General features: G+C 38.9%; 1 protein-coding gene across 3 annotated transcripts in view; it reads right to left on the bottom strand.

The window, feature by feature from the left end:
- nell2b (neural EGFL like 2b) overlaps positions 1-14824 on the bottom strand; it is a 405950-nt gene that overhangs the window by 242932 nt on the left and 148194 nt on the right. For all 3 annotated transcript variants that reach the window (XM_039760883.1, XM_039760881.1, XM_039760882.1), the window contains one exon: positions 9211-9339. In XM_039760883.1, the coding sequence (XP_039616817.1) occupies positions 9211-9339 (129 nt within the window). The remainder of the gene's footprint in view (positions 1-9210; positions 9340-14824) is intronic.

Raw genomic sequence — 14824 nt, 5'->3', positions numbered from 1 at the left:
ATAAAATGCCTTGGTTATGTCAAAAGTATTTTGTGGGTGATCCAACAGGATATGAGGCCACTTGCCAGTCACTACCAGGAACTACCCCCCACCCTATAAATCTGGAGGGTGTCCCATAGTTCCTGGCAGTTCATTTAAAATGCACTAGGGCAGAGGTTCCCAATTCTGGTCCTGGAGGGCACCAGTGGCTGCAGGTTTTCATTCTAAAGACAAGTCATGTCATGTTGGGGAGCATGCACTGGTACAGTGTATTGCCGCACCCACTACACGATGAAACAACTTGGGATCCCGGTTTGCAACCCCCCAGGCAGACACACGGTCCAGTCCCACCCTCCGGAAATGACCCTCTATCTGCCGCAGCCAGGTGTTATATGGGCAACCCCTTAGCCTGGTCCAGCCACTCAGGTCCCCAACAATGAGGGAAATGCACCACATGGCCGTAGTGCCGTAACTGACGCTCCCTCACAATGCAGGTAATTGTGCCTCATTAGGGACTCCATGAGCAACCGCTCATTCGACACAATGTCAAACCAATGGTACCCAAGGATTTTCCGGAGGAGTCCAGTCTTCATCTCAGGTCACTAGATAGCGTCCATGTCTTGCAACCATATAGCAAGACAGGAAGCACCAGGACTCTAAAGGCTTGAACCTTCATTCTCTTGCATAGATATCGGGAGCGCTACACACCCCTTTCCAGCGACCTCATGACCCCCTATGCTCTCCCAATCTTCATAGGAAGAGTCACCAGAGACATGAATGTCACTGCTGAGGTAAGTAAACCTCTTGACAAGGTCGACACTCTCTCCGCAGACAGACACACTGCTAATGGCTGTGCCCAAAAGGTCATTAAAGCCTGGATCTTGGTTTTTATCCAGGATACTCGCAAGCCCAGACACTCAGACTCCTCGCTCAGTCCCTCAAGTGCCCCGATCAGAGCCTCCATTGACTCCGTGAAGATCACAGCATCATCAGCAAAGACAAGATCCGTGAATCTTTCTTCACCAACAGAAGCCCCACAGCCGCTGGACCCCACGACCTTGCCCAACACCCAGTCCATACAAGTATTGAATAGAGTAGGAGCAAGAACACACCCCTGACGAACCCCAGAATCAACTGGGAAAAATGCAGAGGTCCTAGCTCCACTGTGCACAGCACTCACAGTACCAGTGTACAGGCCAGCCGTGATATCCAGCAACCACGAGGGGATCCCGCGAACCCTTAGGATGTCCCATAGGGCAGTTCGATCAACTGAGTCGAATGCTTTGCAAAAATCGACAAAGGCTGCAAAGAAACTCTGCCGATATTCATGTTTGCGCTCCATGAGAATGCTCAGTGCCAGGATGCGCTCAATGGAAGACTTCTTATGCGTACAACCAGACTGTTCCGGTCGCTGGTAGGTGAGTAAATGATCACGGATCCTATTGAGGATGACCCTAGCAAGGACCTTACCTGGCACCGAGAGCAGTGTTATCCTCCTGTAGTTGTTGCAATCCAGGCGATCACTATTCCCTTTCCAGATAGGGACGACAAGTTCTGTTTTCCAGCCAGCTGGGATGATGCCAGTCTCCCAAATGGAGGCAAAGATTGCTTGCAATGCCAGGAGGACAGCCTTACCACCAGCCTGAAGAAGTTCACCCCAGATACCACAGATCCCTGCAGTCTTTCCTTCCCTGAGCTGGTTCACCACCTGTGCAATCTCAGTGAGATTGGGTGGTTCACAGCTAATTGGAGGATCAGCCGCAAGAACCGTGGACCCAGACCCAGAGATATCCAACGTCCTAGCCGGAGGATCAGCTTTGAACAACTCCTCAAAGTAGCCAGCCTAGCGGGTCACAACTGCAGTGTCATCCGTAAGGACCGTTCCATCAGCTGCCCTAACTGTGACTCTCCGAGAAACAGACTCAGATGTGCGTAATGCTTCGATTCCTCTGTAAGCAGGACATGGGTCGCTAAACCACAGATGGTGTGTCACTTGCTCATAGACTCTTCTAACAAACGTCTCTATATCTGCCCTTAGATCCCTCGCCCTTCTCAATTCCCAGTACAGACCTGTGTTGCAACTGAGCCGTGTGCTGCGACTCCTCTTGATGATATCCAGGGTTCCCTGCGAGATGAAACACCTCTTTCTGGGAACACCGGTAACACCAACACAACCCTCAGCAACCTTCAGGGTCTTGTCACAGAAGGTCTCCCACTTCACATTAGGATCGGCAGTCATACCCAAATCTGCAAGTTCCTCACACAAACTGTGTGCAAACTCATTACAAACAGATTTCAAATAATTTCATTCTAACCCTTTCCTTAATTAGTGACCTGTTTTTGTTGCTAATTAACTTCTTTTAAATTCATTTTATTTGACTTGCTGTTAAAGACTCAGCCCCCTCAATTATTTCTTTTTCCTTAATTAGCAGCCAAACAATAATGAGATTCAAAAAGGAACCAAAACATGATCAGCAAACTGTGTCCATCATACAATATCTGAAAATAAAGAAAGATGAAGGTCTTAGGAATGCTGATCTGCTCAGGTCCCCAAAACATTTTAAGAGTGCTCTTAGAAAAGAGAAAATCAACAATTTCAGAAATGTCTGCTATTGCACAATGTGAGCAGCAACAAGCCATGGAAAGAAAGATTGGGTTTAATTAACAACAAGAATCAGCACCTAATTAAGCAACTAGTTGGAGTGAAATTGGTTGGAGTTTGGGGTCCTGACTTACTTGGTCTTCTTTTGGCTCACTCATATCTCATTTCATTTCTGTTTGGGTGCCATTTAAGGAAAGAAATGAAAAACATTTAGAGGGACAATGAAGAAATTCAGGGGAACAAATCTTAAGTCAATTAAAATTAATTCAAAAAGGTAATTAGCAGCAAAAACAGGGTCTAACATTAAGGGTTAGAATGGAAACCTGCAGCCACTGGGGTCCTCCAGGACTGAAGTTGGGGACCCCTGCACTAGGGAGTGAAGTGTTACTTGTGTTTTGTTTTGTTTTGTGCTTATTGAAATTTCCCGGATCTTTGAACCTGTGCTCTGTTTTTGATATTGCCTTGTGGTTCTGTATTGTGACTGTATTTGCTTGGGATTTCTTTGGCTTGCTCAGGCAATTCCTTCTGTGCTTTAAGGGGCTTCTTGTACTTGATGAGGCTATTTTATAAAGATTCTTCTGGCTCCCTTTTGTATCTAGTCAGGGTTTGGATGGTAATCTCCCACTAGAGGGCAATTTTTGGAAGTATTAATGGGACTTGTGTGCTTTTGGGACCCCTGAGTTTAAGACAAAATCAAAAGCAGCCTTGATGGTATACAAAATCAAAATGGTGAGCAATGCTTAGTCTCAGGACAGGAGCATATTTTTGGCTTTGTCCGACTTCAGAAAATAACCTGTCTATGATATTATTGACGTCAAGCTGCTACGTCAATTATACTTTGAAATTTTTATACAATATGTCCTTCTGAAGAACACAGTTAATCCAGTAAGGCCTCTTTCACAATATTACACAACCATACATTATGTTTTTGCAAAGACTTTGAGAAAGGCTCTATATAAAAATAGCTTTAAAATGTAAGTTCACAATGACTATGTGAGAATCATGATGAAACAAATGCAGCAGCCATAGCACATGTGAGAACATTAGATCATAAGTAAAGTAATGTCCTGTCCATGTCTTTTCCATGTTTGTCCAGTTTTGTTCAAATTTACCACAATTTGTTTGAATTTGCTTATAAAATACATAAAAGTATGGCTAAAACCACAACAGTTTACTTGCTGTTGTCAAGATCATTTACATTAGAGTTGTGCTAGATGATTGTTGCTTGCCCTTGGTAATAAGATCCCTGAAAAGGACAAACTACACTATCACTGAAAAATAGACAACGATAGCATCTTTAATTAAACAGACGTTCTAAAGCTTTATAATTGCCTGCGGCAGCTGCCAAGCTAAGGCATGGAAGAAAGTGACCACATTTAAGATAAACGTGCTTTCATATTATTGTCTTGCTTTTTGAGGTTGTCATCTGGAAGATTTGCATGAAGTCTATTGATCTCCTCAAATACAGAGAAAGAGATTTTAGTAGGGTACCCAACAAAAATATCCCGTTTAACAACAGCTAGTGTAAACAAGCAGATTTAAAGCCTCTGTAATTGAACTGTCCTCTCAAATGGATGATAAATTAGACTTGCTGTGCTCTAAAATTGGAAAAAGGTTAAAGTATGAATAGTCAAAATTCATAAAAAACTGTTACGTTTTTTCCTGGTGAGTACATAAATTGTGCTACTGATATTTTGACATCTGAAGATACTGGAAGCAATAAAAAAGTTTAAAAATATAAATGAATAAATACTGTGTTAACACGAAACAAGTTAAAAGTGCTTCCATCAGAATTATTGAACTGATATATTTTATCAAAAACAGGATGTTTTCAAAATGCATCATTAAATGTTGGTCAGGATTTAATCTTTAGCAAAATTTTCAAGTGTTTGCAATACAGGTGTGTGTTAACTAAGACAATAACCATCCTGAGATTCTTTACTTGTTATTAAGATTTAGGAATATGTAGCATTTAGAAAGAAAAAAATGAAGCATTAAATGATTATTTGTGGTCTTTGTGTGCTGAGATACTTTCCATCAATGAACTGCGCTCTTTCACACGAAACACATTACAATGCAAGCTTTCTATACTTAGAAGTAATGCTTAAAGTGCTCTTCATATATTATCACAATTGAAATACTGGCATTTTAAATGGCTTTTCTTAGAGTGTGCATACTAAAGAAGCAACATTTCGGCTTACAGTCTGCCTAGGGCTTTTTGGCAACACTTCAAGGAGTTTAACCTCTTGGTAATGTTTTGCCATGCTACTTGGAAATGGATAAAAAGAATTATTTCTGAACTTTATATGGAACTGGATTTGAGTTAGTAAGAAAGTAAACAGCAATGGAGCATTATACAATATATGAAGGAAAAGTGGGAACAATATAATAATATGAGAGATGGTGTTTAAATTGAGTATATTTGAACCAAAGGTTTTCACAAGTTAACAAACTGAATGTCAGCTATGACAATGCTAGTATGAATTGTACTGTTAAAAAAATGTTAAAATAATGATATTTATGCCCTTTTCATTGTTTAATTATTAAAGGGATGCCGGCTTATGCTTTAGTTTAAGAGTGACAGGAGTGAGGGGCAACATTTTCCTTTGAGGGCAAGTGGGTACAGGGAAGTTTCAATTGACAGTTTGAAAATCTATTGCACCTAGTTAAATCATTAGCTAATCGTCAGTTTTAAAAAATAAAGTAAATGTCTGTTTTAAAGTTCCTGGTTTTGATCTCAAATAAATTACACTGAGTTTATAAATCTCAAAAAAAAATAAAAACACAATACCATATTTTAATATTTTCTTCAATAACCCAACAAAAAGTCTACACTTAATTAAACTTTTAAAAAACCTACATTAAAAGATTCCATAATTCTCTAGTCAGTTATTTCTTTGCAATTGTGGCTTATATACTGCTCGAAAAAATTAAGGGAACACTTAAATTACATGTTGGATCTTGATGAACAAAATATTCAAGTGGAAAATCTGTGTAATTGGTTGAGAACAAAATGATGTAACAATGGTCAATGGAAACCAAAATCACCAACCAACTGAGGGCTGGATTCAACATCACAATGAAAATCAAAGTCAAAAACTGAATTCACAGGCTAATCCAACTTGCGTGAATTTCTTTACGGCAACTCATAATGTGACACAGTAGTTTGTATTGCTCCCACGTGCCTGTATGCACCCTTGACAATGTCTGGGCTTAGTGCTGATGAGACAGCAGATGGTGTCTTCTCGCAGACCTGGATCACGGCATTAGTCTGTGACCTGCACAGTCTGTAGTGCTACTTGGTGGCGTCAGATGTGCCGATACATAATATCCCAGAGTTTCTTAATTGGATTTGGGTATAGGGAATGTGTGGGCCAGTTAATGGCATAAATGCCTTTGTCATCCAGGAACTGCCTAAACACTCTGTCCACTTGAGGCCAGGCATTGTCCTGTGCAAGGAGGCCAGTGCCCACTCCACCAGTGTGACATCTGACAATGGCTCTGATGATTTCATCCTGGTACCTAACAGCAGTCAGGTTGCCATTGCCTAGGACAGGGGTCCTCAATCACGGTCCTGGTGAGCCGCAGTGGCTGCAGGTTTTTACTCCAACCCAGTTGCTTAATAAAAAGCACTTATTGCTAAAGTAACACTTCTGCTTCACTTTAGTGATTTTGAGCCCTTATTGCTTAATTTTGTCTTAAACAGCTATTTTAATTGCTCCTTATTATCAATAACATGCAAATGACAAGAGAGAGCAGCATTTCTCCATTTAGCTTATTTACATTTACACCTGTGTGTATTTATCTGCACTATTGGGTTTAATTAAATACTTGGAACAAAAATGAAGAGAAAAAAGTGAAGGACTGAGAATTACTCGTCCATTTTAGCCTTCAAATCATTTGCATGATAGAAAGGGAAAGAAAATCTAGGATATGAGAATGACCTGACATAGCAGAGTTAATTTAATTTCATAGTTTGTTAGTGCTTTATTGGCAAGAATTGCTTTCTAATTAAGCAACCAGGTCAGAACAAAAACCTGCAGCCACTGCGGCTCTCCAGGACTGGGATTGAGGACCCCTGGCCTAGGACATGGAGGTCTGTGTGACCCTCCAAGGTATGCCTGCCTAGACCACAACTGACCAACACCCAAACTGGTCATGCTGAATGATGTGGCAGGCTGCATAACATTTACCACAACATCTCCAGACTCTGTCATGTCTGTATGTACCAAACACTGCTGCTGCTGCTGTCCCATGTCCTATCCTGCAGTAATGTGCTCATTGTGAACCTGCTCTCATCTATGAATAGAATGGGGTGCCAATGGTGAAGCTGCTAATTGTGTATTTTCTGGCAACTACTCATCAAGCTGCATTGTGGTGGGGTGTGAGCACGGGTCCCACTAAAAGATATTGGCCCATCATGCCACCCTCATGAATTCGGTTTCTGACAGTTTGGTTAGAAACATGCACACCAATAGCCAGTGGAGGTCATTTTGTAGGGCTCTGGAAGTGCTCTTCCTGTTTATTCTCACACAAAGGAGCAGATATTGTGATTCATAGATATTTTAAATAAACTTTGAATTATTTTTAATAATCATTATAGCATTACTAAACACTTCTGCTGGTGCTGTCCTATGTCATATCATGCAGTACTCATTATGTATTCACAATCACCCCCTGCTCCAGATGCAGTAGTCCATGACTGAAATACGTTTTTCAGGTTTGTCTATGAGTAATTTTATGTGTAACATTTTTTCAGTGATTACAGCCTAGTTATCTATAGAACAGAAAACAGCCATTCACATCTGCACATCAAAAGTCAATAATTTCAGAAACAGTGGTTGGAAATGAACTTTCAAGATGAAAAAGATATGCAAGAGAAAACCACATGCCCTGGGAATGAAAGGTTATCGAGAACGGTGAGGAGCAATGAGGTGAAGTGCATAACCATTCATTTTTTAAAAAATATGTTTAGATTTTTTCTCCTTCTTAAAGCTTAGACTTCCAAAGACTAATCTAAAATCTTTCACTTCTGATTAAACATGCTACTAAATCCACAGTTGTGATAAAAATTAGTTTTCAAATGTATCACAAAGCAAGCACTTTTATTTTTGAAAATTTAAGCACACATTACAAAGGTCTTGCAGCCTGTAATAAAACAATAAAAAGGCAAACCAGATGTTTCAAAAATAAAATTCAAACTGTATAATTTACTAAGTTACTTATTTGACAACATGCAGTTCTTAAATTATGTTTCAACCATATACCACAATGCACAGCACAGCCCAAGGAACATGTGTACACAGTTAAAAGTTACAGCAAAATCGACAATGTTAAAATAACTTGAAATGTAAAAGTAACCCTTAAAAGCGCATACATGGGGAGAGTGTTAATTTAACTCTGGCAGTTTTACTGCATTGAGTCATATGTGAAGTGCTATAGTGGAGCTTTTTGCATGCTGAAGCTCTTCATTTTATGCACATCACACAATTCAAATTAAACATTTTAAAACTACAACTTTACTGAAAGAATGTACCCTTGTTTATTTCTTATTTTACATAATCAGAATCCACTAGGATATTTGAATGCACAGTCAGGAGGAGAGTCATACAAGGGTTTAACTGGCTGAAAAAAAAGAAAGCAAGGAGACCAGAAAGAAGACGATGGCGGCAACAAATGGTGAGGTTGGACTGTGATTGAGGTGAGTAAGTGTGACAGCAAAACTATCTGACAGAGAAAGGTTCAAGAACCTATTAGAAAGAGCCTAGACAGGCAGTAGGTTCATTGTCCTCCCTCTTGTTTAACTTTTTGAGTTCTTCCTCACATTCCCTTCCTTGTACGATATTATTTATTTATGAATACACCAGTAACACACCCTTTTACTCCATGGGGTCACTGTGGGTTTGAGGATGACTTGAGAGTACCAGTTAAAGTCCATTAAAGAAATATATCATCTTATATTTGCTAGTATTATACCTTGCCCAGATGACGATATTTCTTATAACAAATGCAATGTATTTTGTCCCAAGCAAAAAAGGTTCACTGCCAATTTTTGTACTATATTTACACACAGTGTTTCATGGTCATGAATTGTAGTTTTTAGTGGTGTTGCCATTCTTCTTTGTCAAGGTCTTTTAACTAAAAAACACAATTGTTGTAAATATGACAACTTACTGCTTAACAAGTCAGTGTATTCTATTAGTCCATGATGTAGAAAAGCTGCTTGATTATTTTGAGAAATCACTGTTAGACTGAGGTAACATTCTGCATCATGGTAGCTCCTTTAGAGCTTGTGCACCATGCAACCACTGGATCTCTTACTTTGTAATAACTCATAATTTTGTTGTCCTTTACTCTCCCACCAAAACTAATTTTGGAAAAAATGACCAAATTGCTTTGCAATATTCAGACATTATAGCAGACTTGCACCACATATAATTTCATTTGAATCAGCTGCACCACTGATTTACTGAAATATTTCTTCAAAAGGAACCTATTTAATTTGAGGCTTCAGATTCACAGCAGATAAAGGGAATTAAAATTTGACCTAGCAATAAACATTTTGACTTAAATGTAACATCTGAAAGAACATTAAAACTTAAAATTCAGTGTTATCTATTATGGTTTACCTTCACAATAAGCATTGTCTTCACGAAGTGCTCGAAATCCATCTTTGCAAATGCATGACGCTCCACCCTCCAAGTTTATACACACAGAATGTTCCATGCACTTGTTGTCCTCGGCACAGAAGTCATACCCTACATACAAAACAATTAAAATTAAAACAAATGTCAAATCACTTTTCTTCAGTGGCTTTCAAAGCAAGCTCAGTGTGATTTAAAAAGCAATTAAGAGAACTAGTTTAAAATCATTTGCTCTAGTGGTCTTCCTCTTTTCACATCACAACCCTCCACAGATAAATATGGGAAGCACCAGCTAGTGAACCATCTGCATGCCTTATTTTAATATTCGGTAAAATATAAGAAATCTTATCATTTCTTGTCACAGAAATATTCTCACTCTTTTCTGTTACTGACATAACACTTCTGTCTATTCATTTAAGGCTGCATTGTATATTTTTGAAGACCAATGCCAGAATACTGATGATGAATCTCTGGAAATATGCACAAAATCAGGAGCATACACAGCAAAAACAAGTATAAAGTAAGGTTTCCAAAATCTGGATGAACTCAGTGAATGTTTTCATACCATGCAAGTCAATATGGCATGTATCATACCAGGAAAAGGTCCTTTTGATAACTGGTTGGACTAGGTCACTCGGTGGTAGCACCAAAACCTACAGGACCTGCTTAAAGGACAAAGCATGCAAGATGGATTGCAGTGTTTCCCACAAAAATCTAGTCTAGCAGCGGGGTGGGGCACTGAGGGTGTCCCCTTGAAAGTTTTCACAGATTCAGTCACACGACCATTTCCATTGGTGCTTATAATTACTTTTTTTGTGGGTTAATTTAGACAGGTACTTAAAGGATGATTATTTCTATTTTGCCTAGTGTGAATCTGGTCAATTGAAAAATGTCACAGAAGACTGAAAATGTTGTAATTCTCATTTATAATAAACACCAGTTATATTTGCAGCAAATAATTAACACATAATTAATTACAATACATAAACACAAAAAGGAATTTTTCACTTAAAAAAGATGAAATAATTTAAATATGATTCTTACTGAGGAACAAATGAACACATAGATTATATGCACTTAATAAATAAGTACATACTATCACACTGTTTTGTTTCATGGGAAATGCTAACTTGCAACTTCATATTATCACAAAGAAAAAGTATTTTGTTGCTGATGTTTACCCAGCTTAGAAATCAAATCTGAAATTGCTGAGGCATACTATATGCCTATACTCTTGAGAATAAAGGAGTCAGAATGGTTCTTCAGAGTGATGCCATAGGAGAACCATTTTTGGCTTCCAAAAGTCCATCCGCATGAAGGTTCCAAAAAGAACCTTTATTTATTTAGATCTGTAACAGGCTTCAAACAGTAAAATGGATGAATAGATGGTAACAGATTTATGAAATATCAATGGGTCATGATTTTAAAAGGTCTCTTGCTGCATACATCCAGAAACACAGGTTTAGTTGGGGTTTTCTTAATCTGTTAGCATCCTACAGCCTACCATACATTAAAGATTTCAGGTTTGTTTCTCAAAGCACAAAGAACCAACTTCATATCAAAAGAAACGGGAACCACACAACCCAGTTAAGAACCATACACTGCCATTAAAAGAACTAGTATTTTTAGGTGTATACCTTAACATGAGCCCAAAAAATGTACACATAAAGTTAGTAATACTGATTAGTGGAGATCCACTTTAAAAGTCAATATGGTTATGTGGGAGTCAAGAGGTAGAAGAAAGTCTTTTAAGAACTGCTGCTTAACTAGAAAAAAATTGTATTGGATGTCAAAGTCTAGCTACAGTATGTATGGCTTTCATATTCAACATTACTTTTACAGTATATTTCACACACTGTTTTTACCATGGAATTTTGACAGTGCGGGTCGGCTCCATATTCCCTCTCTTCTCTGGCAGCCTCTTGAAACTAACATCATAAATATTGTAACCAGATAAGCTTGGCAGGAGAGGACAAAACACACGCAATGCAAGATGATGGTGAAAGGGTGCTCAGTGCTTTTATTAAAAAAAACAATAGTGTCCAAAATTGTGCAGTGCATCAAATGTCTAATAAATAATCCATAAAAACAGGAGAGAAATAAATAAATATTCTGTTAAAACACAGGCAGGCAGCTGTCTTTAACAGCAAGAACCCTGGTGCACTCCTCTAGAAACGAATATCTCCTTAGCTTAACATAAATGGGTCCTTGCAGCCAAGGAGGCACCAATATGGCAGTTCAGCCCACCTTTAATACTGCTCCAAGGCTTGGACCACTGTAGCTGTCTCTGGCTCCAGACAGGGCACCAACAACGAACCTACAACTCCCGCTACCAGGCTCACACCCCTGCAATCCATAGGTCCACACTGATCCTCTTCTTCCCCTGCAGCCATGCTGCCTCTCTGCGGTGAGTCACTCCAACCAAGCAGCGTGCATCAGTCACTCCAGCTTCCAGGTTGCTCAGCTGGAGTGACCATCAGTCGCTGAGGACTGTCCGCACGTTCCCTTAGGGGAGTTCCTCCAGGCTGTCTGCCTTCCATCTGTCTCGTCTACTCGTATTGGCTCTCTGTCACGCCTGCCTTCTCTCTCCATTATTTTAATTTCCTTTCTTTTCTATTCTCTCTCCTGTTTTTCTTTTTCCTCCTGATCAATTCTTGACATGTTGATTCCTTTGATTCTTTCCCCTTCCTGCACTCGTGCTCCCCTTTTAAAATGGGGATGTGGCACAGCTGCGGTGATCCTACACAGTGCACTAAGTGCAGGGCCATTCACTCCCACATCGCACACTGCTCTTACCCTGTTACCACGCCCCCACCTGAAAATGAGCCTAGCAATATTTTATTTAAAAGACACCAATCTGCCGCAGACCTCACTTTACCAAAGGAATGCACTATTTTTTTGCTTTGCACCCTCCCCCATCATAACCTATCATCTATTGGTTGGGGTTTGTTGAAAAATATGATCTCTGGTTTTCAAAGTATTTAACATTTTAATGTTCCCTGATACATTGTTTCCTTGATGAAGGGTATATGTCTGTTTGTATGTGTTTGTGTGTGTGTCTCTGCGTCACTGTTTCTTCAGGATGATCTGGAGCTAAAACAGCTGGACAGAAAAATACCAAACTCAAAATTTAAGCCTGTTATGAGATGACAATGTGCTGATTAGTATCTGAGCCAAATCAAGCAACAGAAACAGGAACCCTCAAATACTGTAATTCTGCAATTACTTATGAATTCTTCCTGTAATCTATACTAATAAAAGGCAAAGCCCTCACTGACTCACTCACTCACTCATCACTAATTCTCCAACTTCCCGTGTAAGGTAGAAGGCTGAAATTTGGCAGGCTCATTCCTTACAGCTTACTTACAAAAGTTGGACAGGTTTCATTTCGAAATTCTACGCGTAATTGTCATAACTGGAACCTATTTTTCTCCATATATAATGGACGTTAGCTCGATGGCCGTGGGGGGCGGAGCTGCGTGTGACATCATTACGCCTCCCACGAGAGCTCCCAAAGAGCGCTGAAGTAAAAACGCCGAATGCTTTATTCGCGAGATACAAGTTTAATGAGAAGACACGAGGTATAAACGAGACTTTGGATCACTTTGTAACGCAGTTAAAATTGCTGTAGCGAGAAACTTTTAAGTGCCGGGTCTTAGCTAACATTAAATAAAGCCGTGGACATCGCAAAATCACACAAGAGAGCAGCTCACATGAACTGACTGAACGCAGTACGAGTGATCACTTCCATGCATCAAACCTGTTCAAAAAACGCATTACACAATTGACAAGGTGAGGGCTTTATATGTCGTTCGTTTCTAAAACAGCGGAGAAGCTGTGTAAAGGCTGTTTCACAAAAAACCAGCGGAGCGCCTTATATGAGCAGGCAGTCAGCTAAAGAAGGGAATCAATAAATATCTATAATCATAATAAACGAACAAAAAATAACGTACAAGCCGCGGATTAAATAAAGGAAATGGGTACCTGAACAGTAAAGTAAGTCTCCAATAGCTACACAATAATTATAAGAATCGTAATAAACGAACAATAAAACTGTACAGAACCGCAAAGCAAGGAGAAACGATGGCCTTATATGGCATTCATTTATAAAGCAGCAGAGAAGCTGTGTGAAGGCAGCTACACAAAAAAACAGCAGAGCGCCACACTCTGAATGTATTCCTGGCATCACCATTATACCCTCTGATCTCCCATTTCAATTCAAATGCCTCAAATTTCCAGTAAGGCTCTGCTTCGCGATGACATATAATAAGTCTCAGGGACGGACCCTACAAAAGGTTGCCATTGATTTGAGGCAAGATTGCTTTTCTCCTGGACAACTATACGCTGCATTCTCAAGAATGAGCTCGCGCAGCTTCGTCATATTACAACCGGAGTGCTGAACTGACAACGTGGTATAAAGAGATCCTTAACAGATAGTTATTGGTATATTTTGCCTCAGTTTAAAAGGTTTTCTTTTCTTCTTAATAAAAATGTAAAAGCAGTTCTTTGTTGCAGCGAAGCGCGTGGATTTTGCTATATACAGTATATATATATGTAGATATATATGTATGTATGTATGTATGTTTATATATATATATATGTAGATATGTATATATATGTGTATATATATATATATATATATAGATATGTGTATGTGGAGATATGTGTATATGTAGATACGTTATATGTATATATGTATATGTATATATGTTTATATGTGTGTGTCTGTGTGTGTGTGTGTATATATATATATATATATATATATATATATATATATATATGACAACAACACTCATAACAGTGACAAAACAATTACATTGACAATCATGTTACGTTATTTTTAAAATGTTTCCTTTTCTTTTTCATAACTTCTTTAACACACTACTTCTCCGCTGTGAAGCACGGGTAGTTTGCTAGTAATCTATATTATGATCAGAAAGATCTGCATCAAAGCGGTAAATAATTACTGAAATTTGACAGAACATGTATACTTACTTGGTTCCTAGTGCGCAAAGCCTACTGACGCTCATGTCCAAATTTAAATTTTTTGTTAATTTTTGAAAGATGGTTACTTGGAAAACACAATAACGTGTTGATGTTGCTAGAACATGAACATCTGTTATATTGACCATCTTGTACCCTAAGAAAAAAGTTCACCATGCAAAGTTTAGGAAAACTATAATACCCATATAAATATTGCTACAAAGAGATGGCTAAACAATGATGGCATTGTTATTGTTCCCACACATGTAGAGTTTAAATTTCACATTTAGGTCTGTTCTGTTAATTTGTTATCTTAACATTGTTGATTATTTAGTCTTCTGATGTCCATTTACCCTTTTTTTGTAACTAACCAAGGTGTGATGACTCCCCTCCCTTTAGTGGGCATTTTTGAGTCACTTTGGGACTTATTGTGCTAAGAAATCCCAAGTGAGCTGCCAGTTCACACTGCATTTATTCAGAGAATGTTGCCTAGCAAACATCATGAAATGTACTTTCCTGACAAAGGCCCACTTATCAGGAATGGACTACAAATATGTTCACCAGTGTTTTTTCATACATCTATGGTGAAGTTGTCAAAACAGGCACAGAGCATTTC

This window comes from Polypterus senegalus, chromosome 8 (assembly GCF_016835505.1).
Source record: "Polypterus senegalus isolate Bchr_013 chromosome 8, ASM1683550v1, whole genome shotgun sequence".
In the NCBI taxonomy this organism is placed as follows: domain Eukaryota; kingdom Metazoa; phylum Chordata; class Cladistia; order Polypteriformes; family Polypteridae; genus Polypterus; species Polypterus senegalus.
The sequence above is the reverse complement of the archived record's forward strand: the minus strand, read 5'-3'. Positions and strand labels throughout refer to the sequence as shown.